Raw genomic sequence first — 24,408 nt, 5'->3', positions numbered from 1 at the left:
TAACTAGTGAGTCATGAACCATGCTTGAAATTAGAACATTCGATCAGTGATCACGATGGAAATGCAAGCACGAGTTTTAATAATTTTTTGGGAAAATGGTAATGTTCATTGTTAAACAATTATCAAACAGGTACAAAGTACAGACTGATAATACCTTTTTTTTAGTGTACAGACTGACACTACATTTTAGTGATTAAGATAAAGAAGGCGAATGAGTTGGCAACTATTTTTGCATCTTTATAAATTCAACTTGAATGATATGAAATTATGAAAAATGGGTAGTATACGGTTTCAGTTTCTCGAGGCCTTTGACACGAAGTAACTAAAACTTGGTCCACCTTATAAAAATAAAGATTGGATCACGTGATACAGAAGTTGCTAGCAGCAACAAGACAGTAGATATGTGGATCACGAAGCACTAGGAGACATTCCAGAAGCACAAACTTAAACTTTGGAGCAAATATCAATACAAATACATGCAAAAAAAAAAATGATGGTAATGACATTCTATGAAACCTAACGGTAATCGTTATGTTCAAGTTGCAAAGGAGAAAAGAATCAATCAATTAGTTTAGTTCTAATTCATATTCACTCGGTATGTCATGTTTGAAGTATGCCATCGAGTTTTGTATCTATAATGTGCACACTGTACACACTCAATGGAGACAAATACAGTACGAAAACTGAGGACAATCGAGGATCGGTTTGCTGGGGATCGATTACGGCGGCCTTTAAGCTACATCAACACAAACATTGCGCCAGATCTGCTTAAATTCTTTCCTGGAATCAAACAAACCACACTTGGCTCTTAATTCTCTCCTAGAATAGAAAAGACGATGGATGCCCCTCTTAGTCTCCTCTTCTCTCTTCGGCAATGACAATTTTCCCACTAACTTAGCTCTGAACGTTGTTCAAGGTCACCTAGTACCAGCTTTATCAGCTGCAGGAACTTTTTCAGGGTAATTGGATGCATCCAAATCAATAAGCGTCAAATCGTATGGCACAGATACAGAATTTGACACATCCACAAGTAAGGAAGATTTCATTGCACCAGAATGCGAAGCATCGGAGATGGGATCAGAATTTGAGGGAGTGCTACTATTAGAAGAAGAGAAACCTGAGAGCTGTATGTCATCTATCTTGGTTCCTAACATATGCTTATTTCTTCTCACAGTATCCATCTCTGGGCCAATTGGAACAAAAGTTCGTGACCTATACTTCCTTGTTCCCTCTTCATTTTCACTGTGGTTGTAGAGAACATAATCATGATATGTTGGTGCAAACTGCAAGAAGTTTAAGTAATATCAGACTATCAGTAGAGATCAAACAAGCAAAAGGATAGCCAGAACTATAGTGAAGATCAGGTGGAACTAGAATTGCAACATAATGGTTGCAAATCTAGGCATTAATCCTGATACACAGAAATACGTTAGCAACATAAAAATATGGGCAGAATATGAAAAGTGAGACTCACCTGATGGACTGTATCGTGGTAAAAGTCATTTAACTTCAAAGCATGAGCAAGGCTAGCTGTCAAACCACGGGATCCACCTATGTTAGCACCGGCATAGTCTTTGTATGGGAATGCATAAAAGTGGCCCACAGCAGCAATAAGCATCTCAACACAGATGATAAAATTTTGAAGTAGAGCAGCTTCATCTGCATCCTTAACGAATTCCGACTTTGCAGCAAGGAAGACTAAGACACCCTAAGATATCAAAAACAAAAAGTCACCCAGCTTCAAATCTCTAACAGAAACACAGTAAATGTACCAAACAACATCAAATTAACAGCGAGACATCTTCAAACTCTAAATTAGATCCCATACACCAACCTTTGTGTATTCAACAAAAATAAGTGTAATAAAAGATAAAGCTAACCCCCCCCCCCCCCTCCCAAACCAAAAAAAAAAAGGGTAATAGCAAACTAAAATATTATTGACACACACTGCCACCCATAAATGGGTGTGATTGTGTTTTTTATTTCATTATTATTATAACCAAATCTAAAGTATGTAGTTATAGATTTTGCAAAAAAAAAATTGTGTTATGCGCAAAACTGGGAAAAGAATAAACCTACGAAAATTAGAGACAGGAGAAGGAAAGTTCAAATTTGTAGGAAACTGATAAGTGATAACTTTTACAATAAAAATAAAATTTATACTACGCTAGTCCCAAAGAAGAAAACAAAGACACCAAATCCAACTTCTGGCATATATATTACCAGAGGTATTAATATAAAATGTTAGCTCCCTGAATTTTCACAATCACAAAACAATGATTACAGAATATATACAGCACCTCTTCCATACGGAAAGATTAGTCTATTTTAGAATTGAAGGTGCAAAATGTTTATTCTCCTTTTTAGTTGGAGGGGGAAGTCAAAAAATTTTGCTCCTGACAAATTATTGATAAACCATCTTAAGATAAAATAAGTCGCCCTAATTCACAACAGTATTCTTCTTACATAACATTAACATCCTTTCTTTTAGTCACAAAAATATTAAAATTGTCATTTTATGTTCTTCCTACGTTACCATACAATGGGCAATGAATACAGTTGATAATACAAGGGAAGAAAGAGGTATGAAAATTACCTGCCAATAAGTCAGGAATACAACAGATTTTATTATGATAAACTTTGGGACTGGATTGAATGGATAAAGCAGATCCTTGCATGCCAAATAAAACAAAGCTAGAGCATAGAGAGCCATTGTGTATGAGAATGTATATATGATTGTAAGGTACAAGTAAGATTGCTTTGGACTGAAATTGCCATCCTTATATTTCCCCTTTGCATAAAGTATAAGTGTAACAGCAACTAAAATGGGCTTCAAAATCACAAACTGCAAACACCCTTGCTTGCATTTACGTATAAAGCGCCTGCAGTAAAAGTTCAGAAGTGAGAGATGATCACCAACTATCATATAATGATAATGCTACTCTGTTACAGGTTTGTATCAGAATTCTTGGATCTCTGAGATCCCAAGATTTACATTTTGCAGTAATCTATAAAAAGAAGTTTTCATATTGCACTACTAACCTAATCATAACAACTAACAGAAGTTAGGTTATTCATTAAAAACTCAATGGAAAATTCTAGGGATCTGTTTTCAAGGAATATAAAATATTTTCAGGCACAAAGGCTTTTAATCCAAAATATGCATCAGATTTATCAAAACTCACCCATCCAGTGGTATAGGAGGCAAGCAACAAGTCATCAGAAACCATGATGGCTTCAGAACACGACCACTTAAACTTATGACCACTGCTCCAGGACCACCAACCCATGCGAGACATAATGATAGGAAATTATAAATGACCCAAGCTTCATAACTGAAAAAGCAGACAAGAGAATGCAATAAATACACTGCTCCTATTTAATAAATGCATTTATATTTTTAAAACAAACAAGGGAGATTAGTGAACTAAGTTTTCAAAGGAACTAAAGAATGTAAAAGAGAACCAAATCACACTAATAAAGGGGGGGAAAGGAAGTGCCATTCCATCCTTATGACTGCATATGTAAGCATTGTTGCCGCTGCAGCACTCTCCTTCGCCGCCTCAGTGACATAATCAACAGAAGATAAGAAGAATACACTATTCTTAAGCATTGATGGCTACCGGCTAACAAAGTGAAAAACTACAAAACCTAATTACATATCTTCAGACATACTCAAAAGCTAAATAAATCTTGTAAAAGGACAAGACATATACTTTATCCTTGGAATCCGGAGTAGGATATCAAACCAGAAATTTCTACCACAAAACAACTATAACTATTTCTGGCTGCTCACTAAATCAAGACTTAGGCAGAACAATTGAATATAGTTCTTATACTCATACAATTAAGCAATAACTGGATACAAAATAATCACCCAAATCACACAAACCAAAGTGTGAACCATGAAACACAAATGAATACAGAAACAGAGAACAACTTACACTTCCCGGATGGAGTTAAAATAGATTGAACTCCCAGGTAGAACAAGGGACAAGAATGACATTAACGCATAAACCTGTCAGAAAAAAATAAATTAATCAAACTGATTAAATCGAATCAGAAAAAGGCGGATTCATTCTAATTAAATCACTCACCGGCACCATAAAAACGATCCGAACAATGAACCGCTGGTAAGTGGGCTCGGTATAATTTTGAAGGTGCTTATAAATGTGTAGCAACGCTAAGGTAACAGCTCCACTTGTGCAAAAGAAAGCGATGATGTACAAGTAGATTGGAACCAGTTCCCCCATTTTGTGTTGTGAACCCTAACCACAATCGAAGAATGATGAATCGAAACGGAAGTAGATCTGTGAAGTTGTTGGATGAGAATGAGAATGAAGCGAATAATTGCAGATCGGAATGCTGAACTGGCACCTAATAATGGCGGCTGTTGGCTTCGCTGTAAAGGATTTGAAGGAGGCACAGCGCCGATAACACACAAATTCATACCTTCTATTCCGAGTTCCAACGTATACAAAATAGATATATATTTATTTATTAACGTCTTTTATGGTTGTACTTGTAAATAATACTCAAACAATCATCATTTCATTTCATTTCTTGCTTATTCATATGGAAATAAAATAGGATTCATATGTTTGGACTATAATTTAGTTAGTATGATATACATGTGTAGCATGTTATGAACATAATTTTTTTGATTTGTTAATATTTTATTTTAAAATTATAAAAAATAAAATGAATTTTATAAAGGAATAGGATATTGTAACAACCAATTAGTGTTACTACCAATGTTACTATCACTCAATCTCACCGTTAGATCGGTTATTTTGATTCAACGGTTATATTTATTTCTATCTTTGTATGGTTATGATTCTCCATATTTAATGCTTCATAACCATACAAAGGTAGAAATAAATATAAAATATTAAATATGAGGAATAATAACCACACAAAGATAGAAATGAATATAACCGTTGGATCAAATAATCAATCTAACGATGAATTTGATTGATAGTAACACTAATTGGTTCTTACAATATCTTTCCTCTTTTATAAATAAGTCAGATTATGTATAAAAATAGTTTCACTAAAATATTGTTTACGACAATTGGGAGTTAATATTTATTTATTTTTCAATTTGGAATCAAATAAAATGGTCATAGCCTTTGATAGCTAAATAAATTATAATTTATATCCTGAATTTTAACAGAAATTTATAAGATGGTCAGAGTAATATTTCTTTATAGAATCCTAAAAAAATTATGCGTAAGTTGTAAGACTTTTTGCAATGACTTGCAAAAAAAAGTATATGTTTGTTCCATATCAATACTGAAATTGGAAGTTTCGACAGTCACCTTGTACTTGTGCACAATATTTTTTTTGTTCGAATTTCTTGTAAATGAAGGTTATATTTAGATCTATTTTTATTTATAATCTCTTATAATTATATTTTAATTATTAATTTTCATCAATTAATAATTATTATTTTTAAAAATTAAATTTATTAATTAATTATTAATTTATAATAAATAATACCGTTTATTAACAAAATTTAACGATTAAAATATAATTATGAACAAAAATAGATAATAAGTATAACTTTTTTTTCTTTCTTTAAAATTTTGTGTGCATGTTCTGCTCCGATTTATCATGACGAGGGAAGATTTTTTTCGATAAAGTGTCAAACATAACAATGGATATGTTTTTTTAAGATAAATTTAGATGGAAATAAAATGTTGTTTTTTTTCCTGAAAAGTTTAGATAAATATACTCGTTGCAAGATTAAAAAGACTATCAATCTAATCAAAACTTATGGTGAATTTACTTATGCCTTTATTCACTCATGGTTCGATATTCTGGTGTCTTAGGCGTAGAGGAACCACACCAATCTATCCCGTACTTGGTAGTTAAACTCTACTGCGGTGACGATACTCTAGGGAAGGTCCTGTGGAAAAATAGTTTGGCGCCAGGATGATAAAAAAAAAGCTTAACACCTCTCATTCTTATTCGTTTTTGTTGGATATATGCTCTTTTGGTCACTAAAGTCCTATTGGGCTTCAGTGAAACTTGAGCCCATGAGGCTTAGGGTTGAGTTATGTCTAAGACCTAAGCGTATATATTCATAGTTTTCTCCTCTTGTGCCTCCAAGGTGAACAGATCATCAGAAACAAACCAAAGAGGCAGACGTTCATCATCTGAACGAGTGCCCACACACTTCCCCTTCCTCCTCGAGAGATAGTTTGGAAGATCTGTCACAGTCCAGCTTCAAGGAGGTTGTTCGTGCTGCGGCGCTGAGGTGAGCTGTTCGTGAAGAGGAATCCTACAAGGGAAGATTCTACACGAGACCTGCGCACCGAGAGGTAATTGTGAAACAAGGATGATTCGGTAAGCATACCAATGTACTAGGTCCTAAACCGCTTCCGCATAAATCTAAGATTTCCTACAGTTTTTCCATAAAATAATATACAAAACAAACTCAAAACTAATATAAGCAAGAAGTCAGTAAATTATATTTCTTTTTCTGTAGATTGTATTACATAATTGTGTTTTATGGATTGTATAATTTAGAATTAGGATTTTATAGTTAAATCCTAAAATTAATTTAATATTTATATTTGTTAGATGGTGATAACTCAGAAAATCTAATGAGAAACAAATATTTGTCCATGAAAATTGACTAAACTAATAGGATTTTACAATGTCGACGAAATTTTTCTCGGTTTAATTAAGAAACCACAGTTTATCTAATAGACTTTAAAAAAAATTTAAGAGGATCTTGTTAATAAGTGTCTTAAAGTTATTAAGTGCCTGTTTGGATCCTCTTATTTTTAAGCTAGAAGCTACTTATAAGCATAAGCTAGGCCAAACAGATTTTGAAAAAAGCTCTTATAACGAAAAGCTCTTTTTTTATAATGAAGAAAAAAGTTGAAAATTAAAAGCTCCTAGGAGGAGCTTTTTTTTAAGCTCTTATCTGTTTTTCTTGAATTGTGTGCTTTTTTTTTAAATGAAGAGTGATAAAGATAGAGAGAGAAATAATTTTCTTGAAATATGTGCTTTTAACTAATTTTTAAGCTAAAATTTTTATGTAATTTCCAAACAGCTTTTAGCTTCTTTTTTTAAGCTCTTTTTTTTAGCTTTAGCTTATAAGTAGCTTCTAGCTTAAAAATAAGAGGATCCAAACAGGCTCTTAAGGATCGGTTAATATATTTCATTACATAAAGAATAAAGCATTAAATAATTTTTGGATTTCTCATTTGAATAGCTAAGAGTTCATAAATGTATCCCGCAGAGAATATAATATGTTGATATAGGGGTGATCTTAATAACCAAGAGAGGAACCATGGCTCTATGAGAGCTTTCCAGGTGTTGTGTGTAAAATTGGGATGGGATGTCTATGACTATGGCAGTAATAGAACCGCTCATAAGATGAATAATGAGAAGATCATCTTCTTACTTCAATAGGGAAAAGGATATATAGAGAGGAGAGTTGTTCCCTATGAGCCAAGTCTTGTCGCTAGACAAGACATGCTGTCAGTGTAGGGGTATAGGACGTCTTTTTAGAATGCTCTAAAAATGGGCTATATTATTGGGTTTGACCTGTTGGGCCTATGTAGTAGCCAACAGAACACCATTATTACAAATTCATAAATATATATTTAGGGGAGGTTATACTTACCACCAGGTAAGTTTATCACATTTACAACCAATCTAATCATCGTTAGATTAGGATTAAATCTAACGGCTTATAGTTATCCCTTATAATCATAATTTTCTCTCTCACATTCCCTCTCTGTCTCTCTCTAGGTTCCATCCCCTCTTTGTTTCTCTCTCTAGATTTGAAAATCATTTCTCTCTAATACTATTCATTATTCATCCTGAACCGTTATATATGTATGTCGATTGATAATTCTTTCTCTAATACAATTCATTATTCACAATACAATATATTTTTTAGGCTGATTGATAATTTTACTGATTGATAAATTTTCTTGACAGCCATGAGCTTCTTCCTCTGCGGGCAACATGGACGAAGAAAGGAAAACCGTTGTCAGGGTCGTTGTTGGCATGAGGTTCAGGGCGATGAATAATGAATTGTATCAACATCAACATCAACAACACATTTATCCCAAATTAATTGGGGTCAGTGGTAGATGAACCCACATGAAAGATACAAAACGGTTGAAAAAAAGTTAAAAAAAAATAAAAATAAAAAAAAATAAAAATAAAAATAAAAATATAAAAAAATAAAAAAAATAAAAATAAAAATAAAAAATAAAAAATAAAAATAAAAAATAAAAATAAAAATAAACAAATAAAATAAAAATATAAAATAAAATAACAATATATGTATATATAAATAAATAAAAGTAAAAAAGAAAGGGACAAGAAGAAGTGGGGGAAATGAAGGGGAAAAGGACTAAAAAGGGACCATCTGGAACATAGGAATAACAGCGGGTCTAACCCTCCACCATACTTATAGCTTTTCTCCATTCCGTTCTAAGACATACTGTCCGCCAATCTATATCTCACTCCATTAAATCTTGTTTTACTACTTTCCCCCAAGTAAGCTTCGGCCTACCTCTGCCTCTTTTTGTGTTGAGCTCTTGGTAACAAACTTCTGTTCTTACAGGAGCATCCATGGGTCTTCTCATCACGTGCCCAAACCACCTCAATCTATGTTCTCTCATCTTCTCGGCTACCGGTACTACTCCGACCTTTCGTCGAATATCTTCATTTCTTATCTTATCCATCCTTGTGTAACCACACATCCACCTTAACATCCTCATCTCTGCTACTCCCATCTTATGCTCATGTTGCCTATGTGCTGGCCAGCATTCTGCTCCATATAGCATTGCCGGTCTTACTGCCGTTTTATAGAATTTTCCTTTTAACTTTAGGGGGATTTTGCGGTCACACAAAAATGCAGATGCACTGCGCCATTTCATCCACCCTGCTCTGATTCTGTGATTTACATCCTTATCAATCTCTCCACCGTTTTGTAAAATGGAGCCCATTTAAAAGCCTCTTTTTTGGGTACCTCTTGACCATTTAGATGCACAGGTTCTTGGTCCTCATCTCGTACCAGAGAAAACTCACACTTCAGATACTCAGTCTTGCTTCGAGTTAATGTGAATCCTCTGGATTCCAATGTGCTTCTCCACAATTCAAGTTTTCTATTAACACCCTCCTTGTTCTCATCAATAAGCACAATATCGTCTGCAAAAAGCATACACCATGGCACTTCCTCTTGAATATCTTTTGTTAGTTCATCCATAACTAAGGCAAAGAGGTAAGGACTTAGAGCCGACCCTTGGAGTACACCTACCGTGATAGGAAAATAACTTGATGATCCGTTACAAGCTTTTACACATGTAGTAGCCCCATCATACATATCCTTGATTGCCTTTACATACTTTAATGGAACCTTTTTCTTCTCCAGGACCCACCGTAAAACTTTCCTTGGGACCCTATCGTATGCTTTCTCAAGGTCTATGAACACCATATGCAAGTCCTTTTTCTTTTCTCGGTATCTTTCCATTAGTTGTCGCATCAAGAAAATTGCTTCCATGGTACATCTTCCTGGCATAAATCCAAATTGATTTACAGAAACCTTGGTATCTCTCCTCAAGCGATGTTCAATAACCCTCTCCCACAACTTCATAGTATGACTCATTAGCTTAATGCCTCTATAGTTTGAACAATTCTGTATATCTCCCTTGTTTTTGTAGATAGACACAATCATACTTTTCCTCCATACATCAGGCATCTTATTCGTCTGGAGAATCTTATTAAAAAGATTGGTCAACCATAAATACCCTCCCACTGGTAGCATAAACGGATTCATGAAACATGTTAACAAATGAGAACAAATCTTGAATTTCGACATAGCACTATAAGGATGAAGAAAGGATGGAAACCTAGAGAGAGGGAATGTGAGAGAGAAAATTAGGATTATAAGGGATAATTATGAGCCGTTAGATTTAATCCTAATCTAACGATGATTAGATTGGTTGTAAAGGTGATAAACTTACCTGATGGTAAGTATACCCCTCCCCATATATTTAATATCTTTTATTTTTTATTTTCTCCATCAGCATTTTAACATGATTGCTAAATGCACGCTTATTCTTGTATCTCATATCAAATTTTAAACTGATAAAAGTTTAATGTTATATTTCAAATTACTTAAAAGGGCATGTTTTCCTATGAATCTACTCTTTTACATCTAGGGGGCATTTGTTTGATAGGGGAAGAATTTTTTTCATTCCTACGCTAGGAAAATTAATTTCTCATGAATGTTATCAACAAGGTGTTTGGTAGGTCAAACTAAAGTTTCCTGATTACATATTTGGTTGATCATCAAATATCATTGAGGGTGTGAGGTGATTTCACAAAACTAACTTCTATAACCCACCTCCCCTTCAAGCATGACATAGATTTGGGTTTTCTGCAATGGTACATCTTAGTGATTTTTTTGACGTTTTGGTTTTCTTTCACCGAAAGCACCCTATTTTTAGCATTTACTCCAAAGTTTCTCATTCTCACACGAAACTTGTTGTTAACAATAACACTTGCCTCGTTGGTTTTCCTTCACCAGAAGAACCCCATTTTTGTTGGGTTAAATTTTAATGAGATAAAACAGAAAATAGAAAATAGAAATGTGAAGAGTTTTCTGGTGAAGAGTCATGTCCTTAGGTTTGTGTTAGTGGACATTAATGAGTTTGAAGTTATGTCAGTTAGAATATTAATGAGTCAGTTATGTCAAAAAGAGAAAAAAGAAAAAGATCAAGAGATCAAGTGGATCAAATAGATCAAGAGATCAAGAGAATAGATTTGACAACAGAAAGTTCTTCATAGATATACTTGTGTGGTTGTCACTTGCATCTGTGTGGATATCCAAATTCTAACAAATTGGTATCAGAGCTTGGGCTATGGAGGAAAAGAACGAGATGGAAGTGCCACTCTTCCATGGAGATAAGGATGAAGCATTAGATTGGCTTCTCTGTTTGAAGGAACATTTTTGGAAAGAAAAAATCTGGACGGAGGACAAATGGCAGGTAGCCATGAGAAGACTCAGAGGAAGCGCAATCAAATGGTTCCGTACATGGAATTGCCGCGACTTTAATAATATGTGGAAGGATTTTCTAATGGCCTTCGTAACAAAATACTTGCCTGGACGTTTTGATCTGATTAATGAAGAAGATGAAATCTTCAATGATGATGATGAAGATGAGGAAAATGATGCGGATGAAGAAGAGACCGAGATGGTGGAATCCGAGGTTGCCAACGGCAACGCATCCGCGGAGGAGATTGACGTGTCAGAATGCGTAAGAGACGACTCGGAGAAGAAGACGATGGAGATGACTGCGGCCGAAGGAGCCGAGATAGAAGAGGAGAAGAACGAAGGAGCTGAGATAGAAGATGAGGAGAACGAAGGAGCCGAGATCGAAGCGGAGAAGGACGGGAACGACGAGTCTATTGTCGAGGTAGAAGACTTCGTGGAACCTGAGTGTCTGGAGACAGAGTCGAAAATCGGAAAGGAGATTGAGAAGCCGAGGTGCTTGATGGAGACCGGCATGGAGGAGACCGCGAATCCGAGTTCCGTGTTGATAACCGGGTTGGGTGAGATCCCGGCTAAATCACCGAGTTCATGTTTTGGAGAAGAGCTCGACCCCGGCGTGATGAGGTTGATGTCGGAGACCGGCATAGGTGCGGTTCGGGTTGGAAGTCAGAAGTCGAAGACTGCATTGAATTTATGGTGGAAGTGGAAGATGTCGACACCACCGAAAAGAGACCATTTCCCTGGAGGACGGTGGTCTGAGATTCCATTGTTGAGGCGCGTGGAAGCTGGACTCGATGAAGAAGAACTCGACGATGAAGAAACTGAAAGCGGAAAGATGGAAAGTGTGATTGTGGATAGGGAACCCGGCGATGAGGAGCCTAGAGTTACTTTTATGGTGGAATCATTTTGGCTCAAGCGTAAACCAGAAGAAGATCGTGGGGCGGAATCAGAAAATGATGAGTTGAGTTATTTGCTTGATGATGGGAATCAACGGTCCTCAATGAGTGATGGGGTTACTATGGTTGAAGAGGCCCAACGTGCTATTAATGTAGCACATGTTGAATCTGAAATTATTAAAATTGGCATAGGTGTTGTAAAACTAATGGGACGTTATAGTGATACAGATACTTATCAGTATGATGACTTGTGTGAAGATCATACGTGTAAGAATGGATGTGGAAGTATATTGGAGGATGAGGTCGACAGAGGAACATTCAAGACTGTCTATCTTCCACCAATGAAGGAACCGCCGGACAAAAAAAAAAAAAATGAAGAAAGGAGTGCAACATGGAAGCAGCGCGAAAAAAATCAATCGGTGGAAAATTCAAAAAAAAAGAATTAAAATTTAAGGGGGAGTTTTGTTGGGTTAAATTTTAATGAGATAAAACAGAAAATAGAAAATAGAAATGTGAAGAGTTTTCTGGTGAAGAGTCATGTCCTTAGGTTTGTGTTAGTGGACATTAATGAGTTTGAAGTTATGTCAGTTAGAATATTAATGAGTCAGTTATGTCAAAAAGAGAAAAAAGAAAAAGATCAAGAGATCAAGTAGATCAAATAGATCAAGAGATCAAGAGAATAGATTTGACAACAGAAAGTTCTTCATAGATATATTTGTGTGGTTGTCACTTGCATCTGTGTGGATATCCAAATTCTAACAATTTTTGCACGTGTTGGAACTTGCGTGAATCTGTGAGACGGATTCTTGTGTTCGAGGGTTGAATTCGAAATTGTAAGGACAATACTAGCCCAATTTGTCGTGGTATTGATGGAGAAACAGGTGATGTTCGAATCGGTGCAAGGTTCAAGTTGTGAGGCTACTACCAATGGTGACCCACACTAGGGCTTTAACAAGGGTATTTTTGTTCGAAAAATTGGGAAAAAAAATTCATTGATGGGAATCCAAGAATATCACTAATCTGGTGATATTCTAACTTGGAAATCGGCTCCATAAAATAAAATTTTGATAATTTTTTTTTTTTTTAGAAAAATTTGTACAATCCTTATACAGAACATGAGTAAATAAGATTCTCAATGACAATGTAAGGTTTTTTGTAATATATAATTTATCCCTCTACCAAACAAATGCCTCCTTAAAAATAAACCAGTTCCATAGATTAGGTTTTTAATATCGTGTTCTTTTGAGTATAACTTTTTTTTTTTCGGTAAATTTTGACAATAATTTGATTTGAGTATAATACAAATCAAAAGTTAGTTAGGCATACTCCTATAGGAAACAAAATTATTGCTAAGCAAAAATATTAAATCTTAAATATATATATATGGAAAAAATAAGTATCATGTTGTAGGACAATTCTCCTATCATGTTATAGAGACAATAAGTGTGGGGTCCATCATGTTTAAAAAAAAAATATATATATATAACACAAATATCGATGTATGTGTAGGAAACTTTGCATTTGTCATGCAACATGACAAATGCAAAACCCTATATTAATTATAAAGTCATGTACAAAGTAGTTAAAATTGAAATTTTTCATAAAATTGAAAAAGGGATAAAAAATCATAAAATGTAAAATCGTAACATAAAAAAATCATAAAAAATTATAAGAACGTAAAAATATATGAAATATTGATAAAAAAATCGTAAAAATATAAAATCATAATGGTAATGTCATATATTAATATCTCCCTAGTAAATGATGATCAATATTTATTGGTGCTAAAGACGTGTATAAGTAAACCTTAAAAATAAAAACATTAAAAAACATACAAGCTTTAATGTTTTTATAATGAATATAGATAAATGGGGCATGACCATCTTACATCGGTGTAAGAATAATAAGTCTTACATCAAATCTGAACCATTGATTTTCTGCATTTAACGGTTAAGATTTATTAGGTCTCACTCATTAATTAATTTTTAATTTTCAATAAATCTCTACCGTTGGATGCACGAAAATCAACGGTTCAGATTTAGTGTAAGATTTATTATTCTTACACCGGTGTAAATTGATCCTATCCCTAGATAAATTAACTATATTTATTCTCAAAACGACATCATTTTAAGTTGAAAGATTAAAAAAATTTAATAATAAAAAATATTATAATTTTAAAATAAATTATAATTATAAAAATATCTTAATTTGTGTCCGATAAAAAACGAACGTAAATAAATATCTATAAGTTTCTTACAACGCAGGCATAGAAAAGACCCTACCTGAAATATCTCACTCACACCACGAGGTGGTGGTTTATAAAGCCATACTCACAGTCACAGGGTTAGAGGTGCGTAGCCTTATCTTCTTCTTGCAGTGTTACTTCCTCAAACCTAAGGGGCTCAAGCTTGGAACCCGAGTTCCAACGCAAAATGGCTTCTTCCATTTTAGGTGTTTCTTCCATATACCAATCCCCCTCTCTCGAACTGCATAAAAGGGCAACGCCAACACCCTCCATTTCTTTGCAATCGTCCTTGGACAACAAGTCCCGTTGCTTCAACACCCTCCTCCGTGCAAACACCAACAACAAACCCACACTTTGTTTTGTTCCTTCCGCCATTGCCACTCCCAACTCTTCCATCCTCTCCGAAGAAGCGTTCAAGGTTTTGGATAATGTTTCTGGTGACGACCAGTTTGGCTATGGTTATGAAACAGAGACCCCTGTTAGCGTCAGCGTCGACGAGCTTGACATTTCCAAGCTTGGTTTGCCTTCGCGCCTTGTCGATTCCCTCCAGAAGCGTGGAATCACTAGCCTTTTCCCCATTCAGGTCTCCATTCTAATTATTATTATTATTATTTTCTAACTTTTCAACAACAACATGTGTAGATAATGTTATAAGATACCTACTTATTGCTTCATGATAACATGTGCTTTTCTATGCTTTCACTTATCTCTCAAATGTACATATGCTTTTTTTTGGATAAAATGTGAAATTACTAATATCTTGCATATGCTTATTGCTTTTGGTTAATTTCGTGTTTGTTCAACTTCGTTCTTGTAAGTATCCGTTTGAACTACTTTTATTCCAAATTTATGCGCTATGCCTTTACCATGTCTCCTAGTGTTGATTGTCTAACTTGTATCATTTTTATTTTTTATTGTTTTTGTGTGATTAGAGAGCTGTGTTAGTGCCTGCATTAGAAGGTAGAGATATCATTGCTCGAGCAAAGACTGGGACTGGGAAGACATTAGCATTTGGAATCCCAGTTATTAAGGGTATCACTGATGATGAACAGAGTCCTCTGAGGTTGGCATCATTCGTGCATAATGCACACTATCGATTTTAGGCTTGCTTGATGTAATGATGTGTTTGTTTGTTTATTGCAGGCGGTCTGGTCGTCTTCCTAGAGTATTGGTTCTTGCACCTACTAGGGAGTTAGCAAAGCAAGTAGAGAAAGAGATAAAAGAATCTGCACCTTATCTAAACACAGTTTGTGTTTATGGCGGTGTTTCTTATGTAACACAGCAAAGTGCACTTACGCGCGGTGTTGATGTAGTGGTTGGAACACCTGGTAGACTTATTGACCTAATAAAAGGGAACAGCCTTAGACTGAGTGAAGTTCAGTATTTGGTCCTTGATGAAGCCGATCAGATGCTTGCTGTTGGGTTTGAGGAGGATGTGGAAATGATTTTACAAAAGGTCCCATCTCAGCGGCAGACCATGCTTTTTTCTGCAACCATGCCGGGTTGGGTGAATAAATTGTCAAGAAAATATTTGAACAATCCATTGACAATTGATTTGGTAAATTTTTTGTTACTTTTTGTCGTCTCTCCTCTCTAAATATACATCAAGTATAGTTGATTAAATACTTGTTATTTTATAGAGTGCAAGTGTAGATTACAGCATATAATTGTGTTGGCATTTGGCGATATTCTCTTTATATGTCACGTGACAAGTTTAGTGGGTAACATGATCATCTCATATTTTTGGTCAACGAGAGCTAGTGTCATGGCATGAAACAAGCTCCATATGATAATCGGATTGTGGCTGAAAGAAGTATAGCTATAAAACATTGTCAGCCTTGGCAGTTGGCTGTGAGCATGTGAGTAAACTTTTACAAAAGGGAGTCGGAATATTGTTCAAGGAGAATACATGCATTATATTCCCCAGTAGATGTCTCATTTATTTGATTTTTACAAATTGAATTCCCAATCTGTGTTGACTATAGAGTTACATAGATGTATCCTACCCCTACTATTTGAGGTTTATTGATGTAAAACTCGCCTGAATGGCAAGAATTACTTGAAAATAAGGGCTTTTGTGTTGACTGCATGTCTTAGCATAATCCTTAGCTTGTATACTGACTTTTTACAGAGTATTTTTTCCTGTGGATAAAAAGCTACTCATAATGTGGTCATTGCAAGTGTGCAGCCCCTGTCCTGAATAATTTAGTTAACAACAGTTGTACAATTTCTCATCATAATCCTGTTTTCATCTGTTTGGAAGTATCTTATGCTATGTTTGGTATAATGGATTTGGAGAGAAAAGAAGAGAAGGCATTGATGAATTTGGACTACAACTGTATCTATTTCACTTTTTCTTCTAATTTTTTCTATCATACGGCTGGAATTGTGCTAACTAATGTTTAAGTTATTTTAATCATGATTATAATGCATTTTAATTCCAAAATAAAATAAAATGTTTATGATGCTTTTCTGTTTTCTTTAAACAAGGTCGGTAAAGAAGAAGAAAAGCTTGCTGAAGGGATCAAACTTTATGCTATATCAGCCACTGCCACTTCAAAGCGGACAATCCTTTCTGATCTTATATCGGTGAGTTTGCAGATATTTTTTACAATCTTGGCTTGATGTTTTGTAATCTCTGCAGTTTGCATTTCTGAGTGTTATTTTAGTATATATGTTGAGTTACTCTACTGTTATTATTAGTTATGGAAACCAAAAGTCATTTCAAATACTAATACAATAGAAACTTGTTCAGCAATTTTTTGAGATAATTGAAGGAAGCAGGTTACCAACTGTTTAAAGAAATCCATGGTGTAGCAGTCATGTATACTGAGCAAGCAAGCTTTTTATCATCATTTTCATAGTGGGATGTAATTCACGTTGAATACCTAGACACCAACTTATGGCTGTGTTAATAGATACAGTAAAACAATTCATGTGCCTTCACCCAATGATTTAAGCTTTTGGAAGAGTTGGTTGTGTGATACTGTGCATTGTCAAAAACTCATTTTGCTGCTGCAAATTCAAAATATATATTAAATCAGTTAATTTTATGTTTCCAAATGTACTTTAAGTTACTCTTGAAGATAAGAGAGGGCAGTTCAATAATTTTGCTGAATGTTACTATGTCTTTTAGGTCTATGCAAAGGGTGGGAAGACTATTGTTTTCACTCAGACAAAAAAAGATGCTGACGAAGTATCATTGGCATTAACAAGTAGTATAACTTCTGAAGCACTGCATGGTGATATATCTCAGCCTCAGAGAGAGAGAACATTGAACGGTTTTCGGCAAGGGAAATTCACAGTGCTTGTTGCCACTGATGTTGCAGCTCGTGGACTTGATATTCCCAATGTTGATTTGGTAAGTTCAAAGTGATGCTTTTAGGTCCACGACTAAACATCCCATCTCCAGTCTTGGTTCTGTAAGAATCGTCTTGAATTCTAGCAGTTTTGAAGTTCTTATCATGCATTTTATATTTAATACCAATTGAGGCAGAAGGAATGAACCCAACCACTCAGATTGTTTTAATTTGGAAATTAGGGTTTTTAATTGAAGATATAGGTTTTAACTCATTGTTGGAAGCATGGGGTCCAGAAATTTGGGTTGTTAGATATCCTATACCTAGGACTTTATTGCCTATTCTGGATTAGGATTTCTCAATCAAGTTTGGGTTGCTTGTCATTGTTTAGGGTTTAAGGTTTTGGGTTTCTAAATTTGAATTATCTGTTTTGATATAAAAGATATTTCTGCTGCATCTGACCTTATTATTGAATCTTTAGCACTGTACTCTATCTAATTTGACTTGGTAATTAGAATTTTATATTTTATAAAATGTTTGTGTAAACAATAGGTTGATTAATTAATTTGTCTCAATCTAAATTCTGGTTACCACCAGAGAAGTTTAAGATCTATGTTTGAATTAAAAGGTTTTTTTGCTTTGGTCTATTACTGAATCTCTGTCTGTTCTCAACGTATTGAAAAGCTTGTTGGCATTACATTGTTTTCTTCAGGTTATACATTATGAACTTCCCAATGATTCTGAGACTTTTGTACATCGCTCTGGTCGTACTGGGCGTGCAGGAAAAGCGGGTACTGCCATTCTGATGTACACTAGTAGCCAGAGAAGAACAGTTGGATCCATTGCGCGTGATGTAGGCTGCAAATTTGAATTTATTAGTCCGCCAGCTATGGAAGAAATTTTGGACTCATCTGCCGAGCAAGTTGTCGCTACACTTAATAGAGTTCATCCTGAGTCTGTGAAGTATTTCGCGGCAACTGCACAAAAGCTGGTTGAAGAACAAGGAGCAAGTGCCCTTGCAGCTGCACTAGCACAGCTGAGTGGATTCTCTCGACCTCCATCATCTCGATCTCTTATCAACCATGAACAGGTAATGTAGAAACTTATATTTCCAATTGAAGTTCAAGTCTTAAAATTTTCTAAAGTAGTTATTGTTTCCCTAATTCTTTCTGGATTATAGGTAATGATTTATACTTCATGAACATTTGTAAGGTTGTGCCATGTGCGTCTAAAAGAAAATCTGTTTGAACAAGAAAATGCAAATTTTGCTCTGGAAGAATAGCAGTTGCAGGATAATATCATTCAATTTTATTAGGTGTCTACCAAACTCAAAAAACCAGAAAACTTGGTATATTTGGTTTAATATTTTATGTTGGTTAATCAGTTAAGATTTCGAAAAACCAGTTCATACTTCGTATTTGATTAATTTATAAGGTGAAATTAGTCTGCAAAAAATATTAGACAAGGTGGTTCTAAATTAATTAGTTTTTATTTATTTTAAAGTTCTGTATTTCTCTCATTCATAGATGATCTTACATACTAATGCTGTTTTTGTGCAAGTGTTATCTGGTTTGCTCATTAAAATGCTAGTGTTGCAGGGATGGATTACGTTACAACTGACTCGAGATCCAGTTACATCTAGGGGATTTCTTTCTGCAAGATCAGTCACTGGGTTTCTTTCTGATGTTTATTCTCCAGCTGCTGATGAAGTTGGAAAAATATGCTTAATTGAAGATGGAAGGGTTCGTAACTTTGTATCTGAATAGTATTGTTTAATTCTGTTGTGTAATTTTCTTGTTAGGAACTTCAGTCCTATTAAGATAATCATCACACTATTCAATTTACTTGAACGTTGCTAATCCCAATATCAGGTTCAAGGAGCTGTTTTTGATCTTCCGGAGGACATTGCTAAAGAGTTACTCAATAAGAACATACCCCCTGGCAACACAATTTCCAAGATCACCAAGGTAAAATCACAATGTTTGGTTAATATTTTTTGTTTTGTAATTCTCTGTGGATTATGTGTGTCTGTGCTGGTTTTCTTCCCCAACCAAAACACCATATTTTGGTATTAGTTTATTGGATTACTAATTTGATAAATGTGATTTCTCATGTTACTTTTTATTGGCAGTTACCTCCTTTGCAAGACGATGAGCCTGCCAGTGATTACTATGGGAAGTTCTCTAACAGAGATCGAACTAACCGAAGAGGTTCTAGGGATCAGAGAGGAGGTTCTAGGGATTTGAGAGGACGGGGATGGGGAGGGGGTCAAGATTCTGATGATGTCTTTGGTGATACATTTGGGAGAGGTCGTAGAAGTTATGGATCTGGCAACAGCAGGTCTCCAATGGGAAGAAGCAGCGGGGATGACTGGCTAACTGGAGGTGGACGATCCAGCAGGCATTCATCATCAAACAGGTTATAGTAACTGTTTTACTTATATTTGTTAATTTTCTTCCTATGCGAGTTATAGTAAGATTCATCTGTGTATATATAGGTTTACGTATAACTCATGACATCTTAATCTGCATTGCAGAGGCGGCAATGGAGGGGCCTGTTTTAATTGTGGACAAGCTGGGCATCGGGCATCAGATTGTCCCAAAAAAAGAGACTTTTTCTAGTTTGCGCGTCTTCAATTTTGGCGCCACCTTGTCCCAGAATTGAGCTGCCACTGGTGATTGTCTAATGGATTCAAGAAATTGAAATATGCTTCCCTCCACTTTTGGTCGTAGTTTTTTTTTTTTTTTTTCTTTACCCTTTCTTAATGTAAAATTTATTTATCATTTGTATTGCGGCAATTATAGTTAGCAAGAACAGTAAATGTATGGTGCTGTTTTGTCTGCTTAACCGTCATGTTTATGATTCGCTTGAACCTTAATTTGTTTCAGTGAAAAGAAGGAATAGCCTTATATGTCGAATATGTTTCCAATTGCTCCTGATATTGCTAATATATATCATGAGTTGGTCCTTCGCTATTATTTTCCTTTCAATCAAGCTTCTCCAAAATTCCAATCTGATTTCTAATTTTGTGATTATTGTTAGTAACACCAATTTACCATTCATGTGGACCAAAAGGAAATGTAAATTCATAGCCAACAAAAACCATATATATAAAATCAAAGACACAAACAAGATGCACATGTCATTTCAGTATTCCATTTGTCCCCCAAAATTACATGTTCTAAACCATCCACACTATGCTTAAGAGTGGAGTAGCTTCTAGCTACTTGCCAAAAAGAATGTTGAAGACAGTTCTGAAAAGAAGGCCCCTTTTATTCTTGAGAACCTCACGAACAGCCTGCTCGTCAGGAACAAACCCCTTGGCCTTCATTTGCTCCAGTAACTGTGCAGCCTCATCAAGCTTCTCCTCTCTGACCAATGCCTCAAATAGTGAGGTGTAAGTCTCAGCATTGGGTCTCATCCCCTTGTCCATCATTTCCAAAACAAACTTGTTGGCGTCCCTCAAAAACTTGGCATCAGAAGCAGTAGCAAGTCCCTTGATGAGAACGGCGTAGGTGTAAGCATTAGGAGAGACCCCAGAAGCAAGCATGCGCATGTAAACCTTGAGAACCTCCTTTGGTTGTCGAGCATTGGCATAGGCCTCGAGGATGGCCGTGTGGGCCACCACGTCGGGCATTTGACCTTTGTCTTTGATCTGGCGGAAGAGTTCCAATGCTTCGTGAGTGAGACCCTCTTTGGACAAAGCGTCGAACATCTTGACTGCATGGTTGAACAACCCGTCACCGCCCCTCATGTTGTGAAAAATCTCTTGCAAATCCTTGGGGTCATTTGGCTCTTCTATCGCTGGCTTCTTGCTAAAGGGGTCGTAAGGGGGTGGTGGTAGCTTCTTATTCTTGTCAATCTCTTTCGGGGTATTTTCATCATCAGTCTCGGAATCGGAGAGAGAGAAATTGACCTTGGTGTCTATGCTCTTCTTGGTGGAGCTGAAATGCCGTTGAATGGCATTAAAGTTGGAAACTTTGAGAGAATCAGAAGGGTATGTTGAAATGGGTGCAGATGAAAGAGGTAACAGTGATGTGGGAAATCTACATTGGAGGCAGGTGCGGATAAAGGGTGAAGCGTAGCTGTTAGAGTTAGAGGTGAAAAATAAAGCGCGAGATATTGTTGTGATTGTGCCTCTGCTATAGAAAGCCATTGATTGATACTCTCTAGCCTCGACGCCTTGTCCTCGTGTGATTTAGGACTTTGGTGCCCAATTTCTAGCAATAGCAAGAAAAGAAGAAGAAGAGAGGCTAGTCCAGGGCTTTTTGACCACTAATAAAAAATTACCATCTTACCCTCGTTTATAAACTATTTTAAAAATTTAACTTTCTCAACAAATATAACATCGATCTACCCTTGTTTGACCGTTGATCACCCATTTACCCGGTACATGCATCCTTATTTAGCCTGGTACACACCTAGGTTACCCTGGTACATGTCCTTATTTATCCTGGTATACACCCAGTTACTCTGATATATATCCTTATTTTCAAAGCCCAACCGTGAATCCCACTCAAATCAAGAAAACGTGGTTAAATGTGTTTGTAATTTATATGAAAAATTTGTCAAGAAAACATCCCCTTTAGCTAGAGCGAGTGTTAGTGAGGTATGCACATTGAGTCCCTAGTCTATAAGGCATAAAGATTTCATTGCATATCCATAATTTTTTGTGAATAAGAGTGAAATTATGTATATATTTTAAAATTAATGTGAAGTAAGACTAAATTTTTATAAAATTTAAAAGCTTTAATATTAGCGAGATTCACGGTTTTTAATGTGAAGTAACACATTTAACCACGTTTTCTTCATTGATGGATTTGAGCAGGATTCACGATTGAGCTTTGAAAATAAGGATATGTATCAAAGTAACTGGGAGTGTACCAGGGTAAAAAAGGACATGTACCAGGGTAACCAGGTGTGTACCAGGATAAATAAGGATATGTACCAGGGTAACCAGGTGTGTACTAAGGTAAATAAGGATATGTATTAGGGTAACCGGGTGTGTACTCGGGTAAATAATTTTCTACCCGGGTAACTGGGTGGTCTACCCGGGTAAATGGGTGGTCAACGGTCAAACATGGGTAGATTGGGGCTTTTTGATCATTGTAACCTTTTACTAGTAAAAAATTATCATCTTGCCCTCGTTTATAAATTATTTTAAAAGTTTAACATTTTCAACAAACATAACACCAATTTGCCCCTATTTGACCGTTGACCATTAAGATACTCGGATATCCTCCTCCCTACCCGGGTATATTTCGCGAAATAAATCTGTTCTTACATATGTTGAATATTTACCCGAGTAAGTAAGGGGATGCCCGGGTATGCAATTATTTACCCGGGTAGTGAGGGGGATACTGGATACATCAATATATATGGCAGGGATATCTTCAGCAAAATCGAAATGTCATTCTTTTTCATACATGAAATGTCATGCTTTTTCAGCCAAATCAAAATATGATTCAATCACTCAAAATAGGGGAAAACGTCAGTCCAATATATATAGCATAGACAAAATGGTCGATGAAACAGAGCAAAAAAAAAATTATATGGAAGCAATCGGTACCAACCTGTTCATTTTGGTAGTTTTACAGGTTCAGCCAACTTCACAAATAGTAAGAGAGCCTGTTCAATAATATTTGAAGGACTGAGCATGCAGCGAATATTTTCAAGCACAGGGATGAAAAAAAAACAGATGGAATTTTATGGAGAAAATCGATGAACAGAAAAAAATTGAAGGAAGCCCGTGAGTTAAAGATAAGTTAAAAAAAGATTGATAAGTCTTGCATCCAAAACAAATTTTATTACCATGGTTAAGAAAGTTCATTTTCAAAAGGAAAGAATCGGGTGAACAACGACAAATCTTATTACCATGAGAAAGAAAGTTCATTACCACAAAAGGTGATGCACCGGGGTGACTCACTTGGAAGGAGTTTTTCCATAATTTATTTCTTTATTTAGGAAATTTTAATAATTGCTAGTTATTTCCTTTTTGTTATTTTAGATTATGTTTGAGTGTGCGTTGATTGTGCGTTATCTCCTTTGATTGCGCATGATTATAGTTATTTACTTCTTTTTTATTTTATTTTTGCTTATTTAAGACTTGGAGAACCCTATTGTTATTTGGTTGTTTTTGGTTAAATAAAATTAAGAAAAGAGAAATAGTGTTTTCTCACAATCTTTGTTTCGTTCTTCTTTCTGTTTAGCCAATAGGTTACTGCTTCGGCATTATTTGGTAATCAGAGCTCTGGTTGTAACTTAAATGGCTGAACAGAACAACGGCGGTCGAGGTCGTGGACGACGGGGTCGAGGCGATGGCGGCGGTAGAGAGCGTGGTAACACCCTTCTTGGCGACGATGAACAACCATACATCGACGCGCGAGACGCCACAACGGTAGCAATGACTGCTACAATGGCAGAACAAGGTAGACCAATTCAGGAGCTCGAACAACGGTTTGCCCAAACACAGTTGGACGAGTTAAATGAAGGAAGGGAATCTGAAAGATCATCTCATGAGGAGGAAAGGAACGAAAACCCATTCTGGAACTGGAAATAGGAGCGACGAGGACGAAGTCAACCTGGAAATCAATCCTTTTTTGCCAATATTGGGGTGAAGATTGAGATCCCGAAATCCGAGGGCACCACTCATCCAGATGAGTTCATCGACTGGTTACACACCGTCGAAAGAGTCTTTGATATCAGAGACTTGACAGAAGACCAGAAGGTCAAACTGGTCGCTATCAAATTGAGGAAGCATGCCTCAATTTGGTGGGAACATATTAAGAAGCAGCGAAACAAAGAAGGGAAGTCAAAGATCAGAAGTTGGGATAAGATGAAGAAACTGTTACAACAAAAATTCTTACCCATTCGCTACTGGCAGGAGGCATTTATTGAGTACCATAATCTCAAGCAGCGAGAACTATCAGTTGAACAGTA

At 35.8% G+C, this 24,408-nt stretch overlaps 3 protein-coding genes across 4 annotated transcripts; 1 reads left to right on the top strand and 2 right to left on the bottom strand.

Moving 5' to 3' along the window:
- Nucleotides 1-497: 497 nt before the first annotated feature.
- LOC133313613 (uncharacterized) lies at nucleotides 498-4,451 on the bottom strand. The gene is made up of 6 exons (XM_061515010.1): nucleotides 4,098-4,451; nucleotides 3,945-4,018; nucleotides 3,186-3,335; nucleotides 2,597-2,882; nucleotides 1,475-1,708; nucleotides 498-1,283 (listed from the first exon to the last, which is right to left on the bottom strand). Exons 1-6 carry the CDS (start codon nucleotides 4,251-4,253, stop codon nucleotides 918-920), a joined length of 1,266 nt encoding a protein of 421 aa, XP_061370994.1. The 5' UTR covers nucleotides 4,254-4,451; the 3' UTR covers nucleotides 498-917.
- A 9,808-nt stretch (nucleotides 4,452-14,259) lies between these two features.
- LOC133313608 (DEAD-box ATP-dependent RNA helicase 3, chloroplastic) lies at nucleotides 14,260-20,379 on the top strand. Of its 2 annotated transcripts, none has more exons than XM_061515001.1 (10): nucleotides 14,260-14,753; nucleotides 15,103-15,233; nucleotides 15,314-15,728; nucleotides 16,661-16,759; nucleotides 17,307-17,531; nucleotides 18,182-18,559; nucleotides 19,068-19,211; nucleotides 19,341-19,436; nucleotides 19,601-19,887; nucleotides 20,006-20,379. In XM_061515001.1, the coding sequence occupies exons 1-10, from the start codon at nucleotides 14,358-14,360 to the stop codon at nucleotides 20,088-20,090; spliced, it is 2,256 nt and encodes a 751-aa protein (XP_061370985.1). In that variant the 5' UTR covers nucleotides 14,260-14,357; the 3' UTR covers nucleotides 20,091-20,379. The 2 variants fall into 2 exon arrangements, with proteins under 2 accessions (XP_061370985.1, XP_061370986.1); XM_061515002.1 differs by having other exon boundaries at nucleotides 19,601-19,890; nucleotides 20,015-20,379.
- A 189-nt stretch (nucleotides 20,380-20,568) lies between these two features.
- Nucleotides 20,569-21,680, bottom strand: LOC133313620 (pentatricopeptide repeat-containing protein At4g38150-like). The gene has a single exon (XM_061515016.1). The coding sequence runs from the start codon at nucleotides 21,623-21,625 to the stop codon at nucleotides 20,693-20,695; it is 933 nt and encodes a 310-aa protein (XP_061371000.1). The 5' UTR covers nucleotides 21,626-21,680; the 3' UTR covers nucleotides 20,569-20,692.
- Nucleotides 21,681-24,408: the final 2,728 nt, after the last annotated feature.

The sequence above is a fragment of the Gastrolobium bilobum genome, unplaced genomic scaffold (genome assembly GCF_033153095.1).
Source record: "Gastrolobium bilobum isolate Gb01-03AN ecotype WA unplaced genomic scaffold, APGP_CSIRO_Gbil_v1 utg33260, whole genome shotgun sequence".
NCBI lineage: Eukaryota > Viridiplantae > Streptophyta > Magnoliopsida > Fabales > Fabaceae > Gastrolobium > Gastrolobium bilobum.
This window is presented reverse-complemented; position numbering and strand designations above follow the sequence as displayed.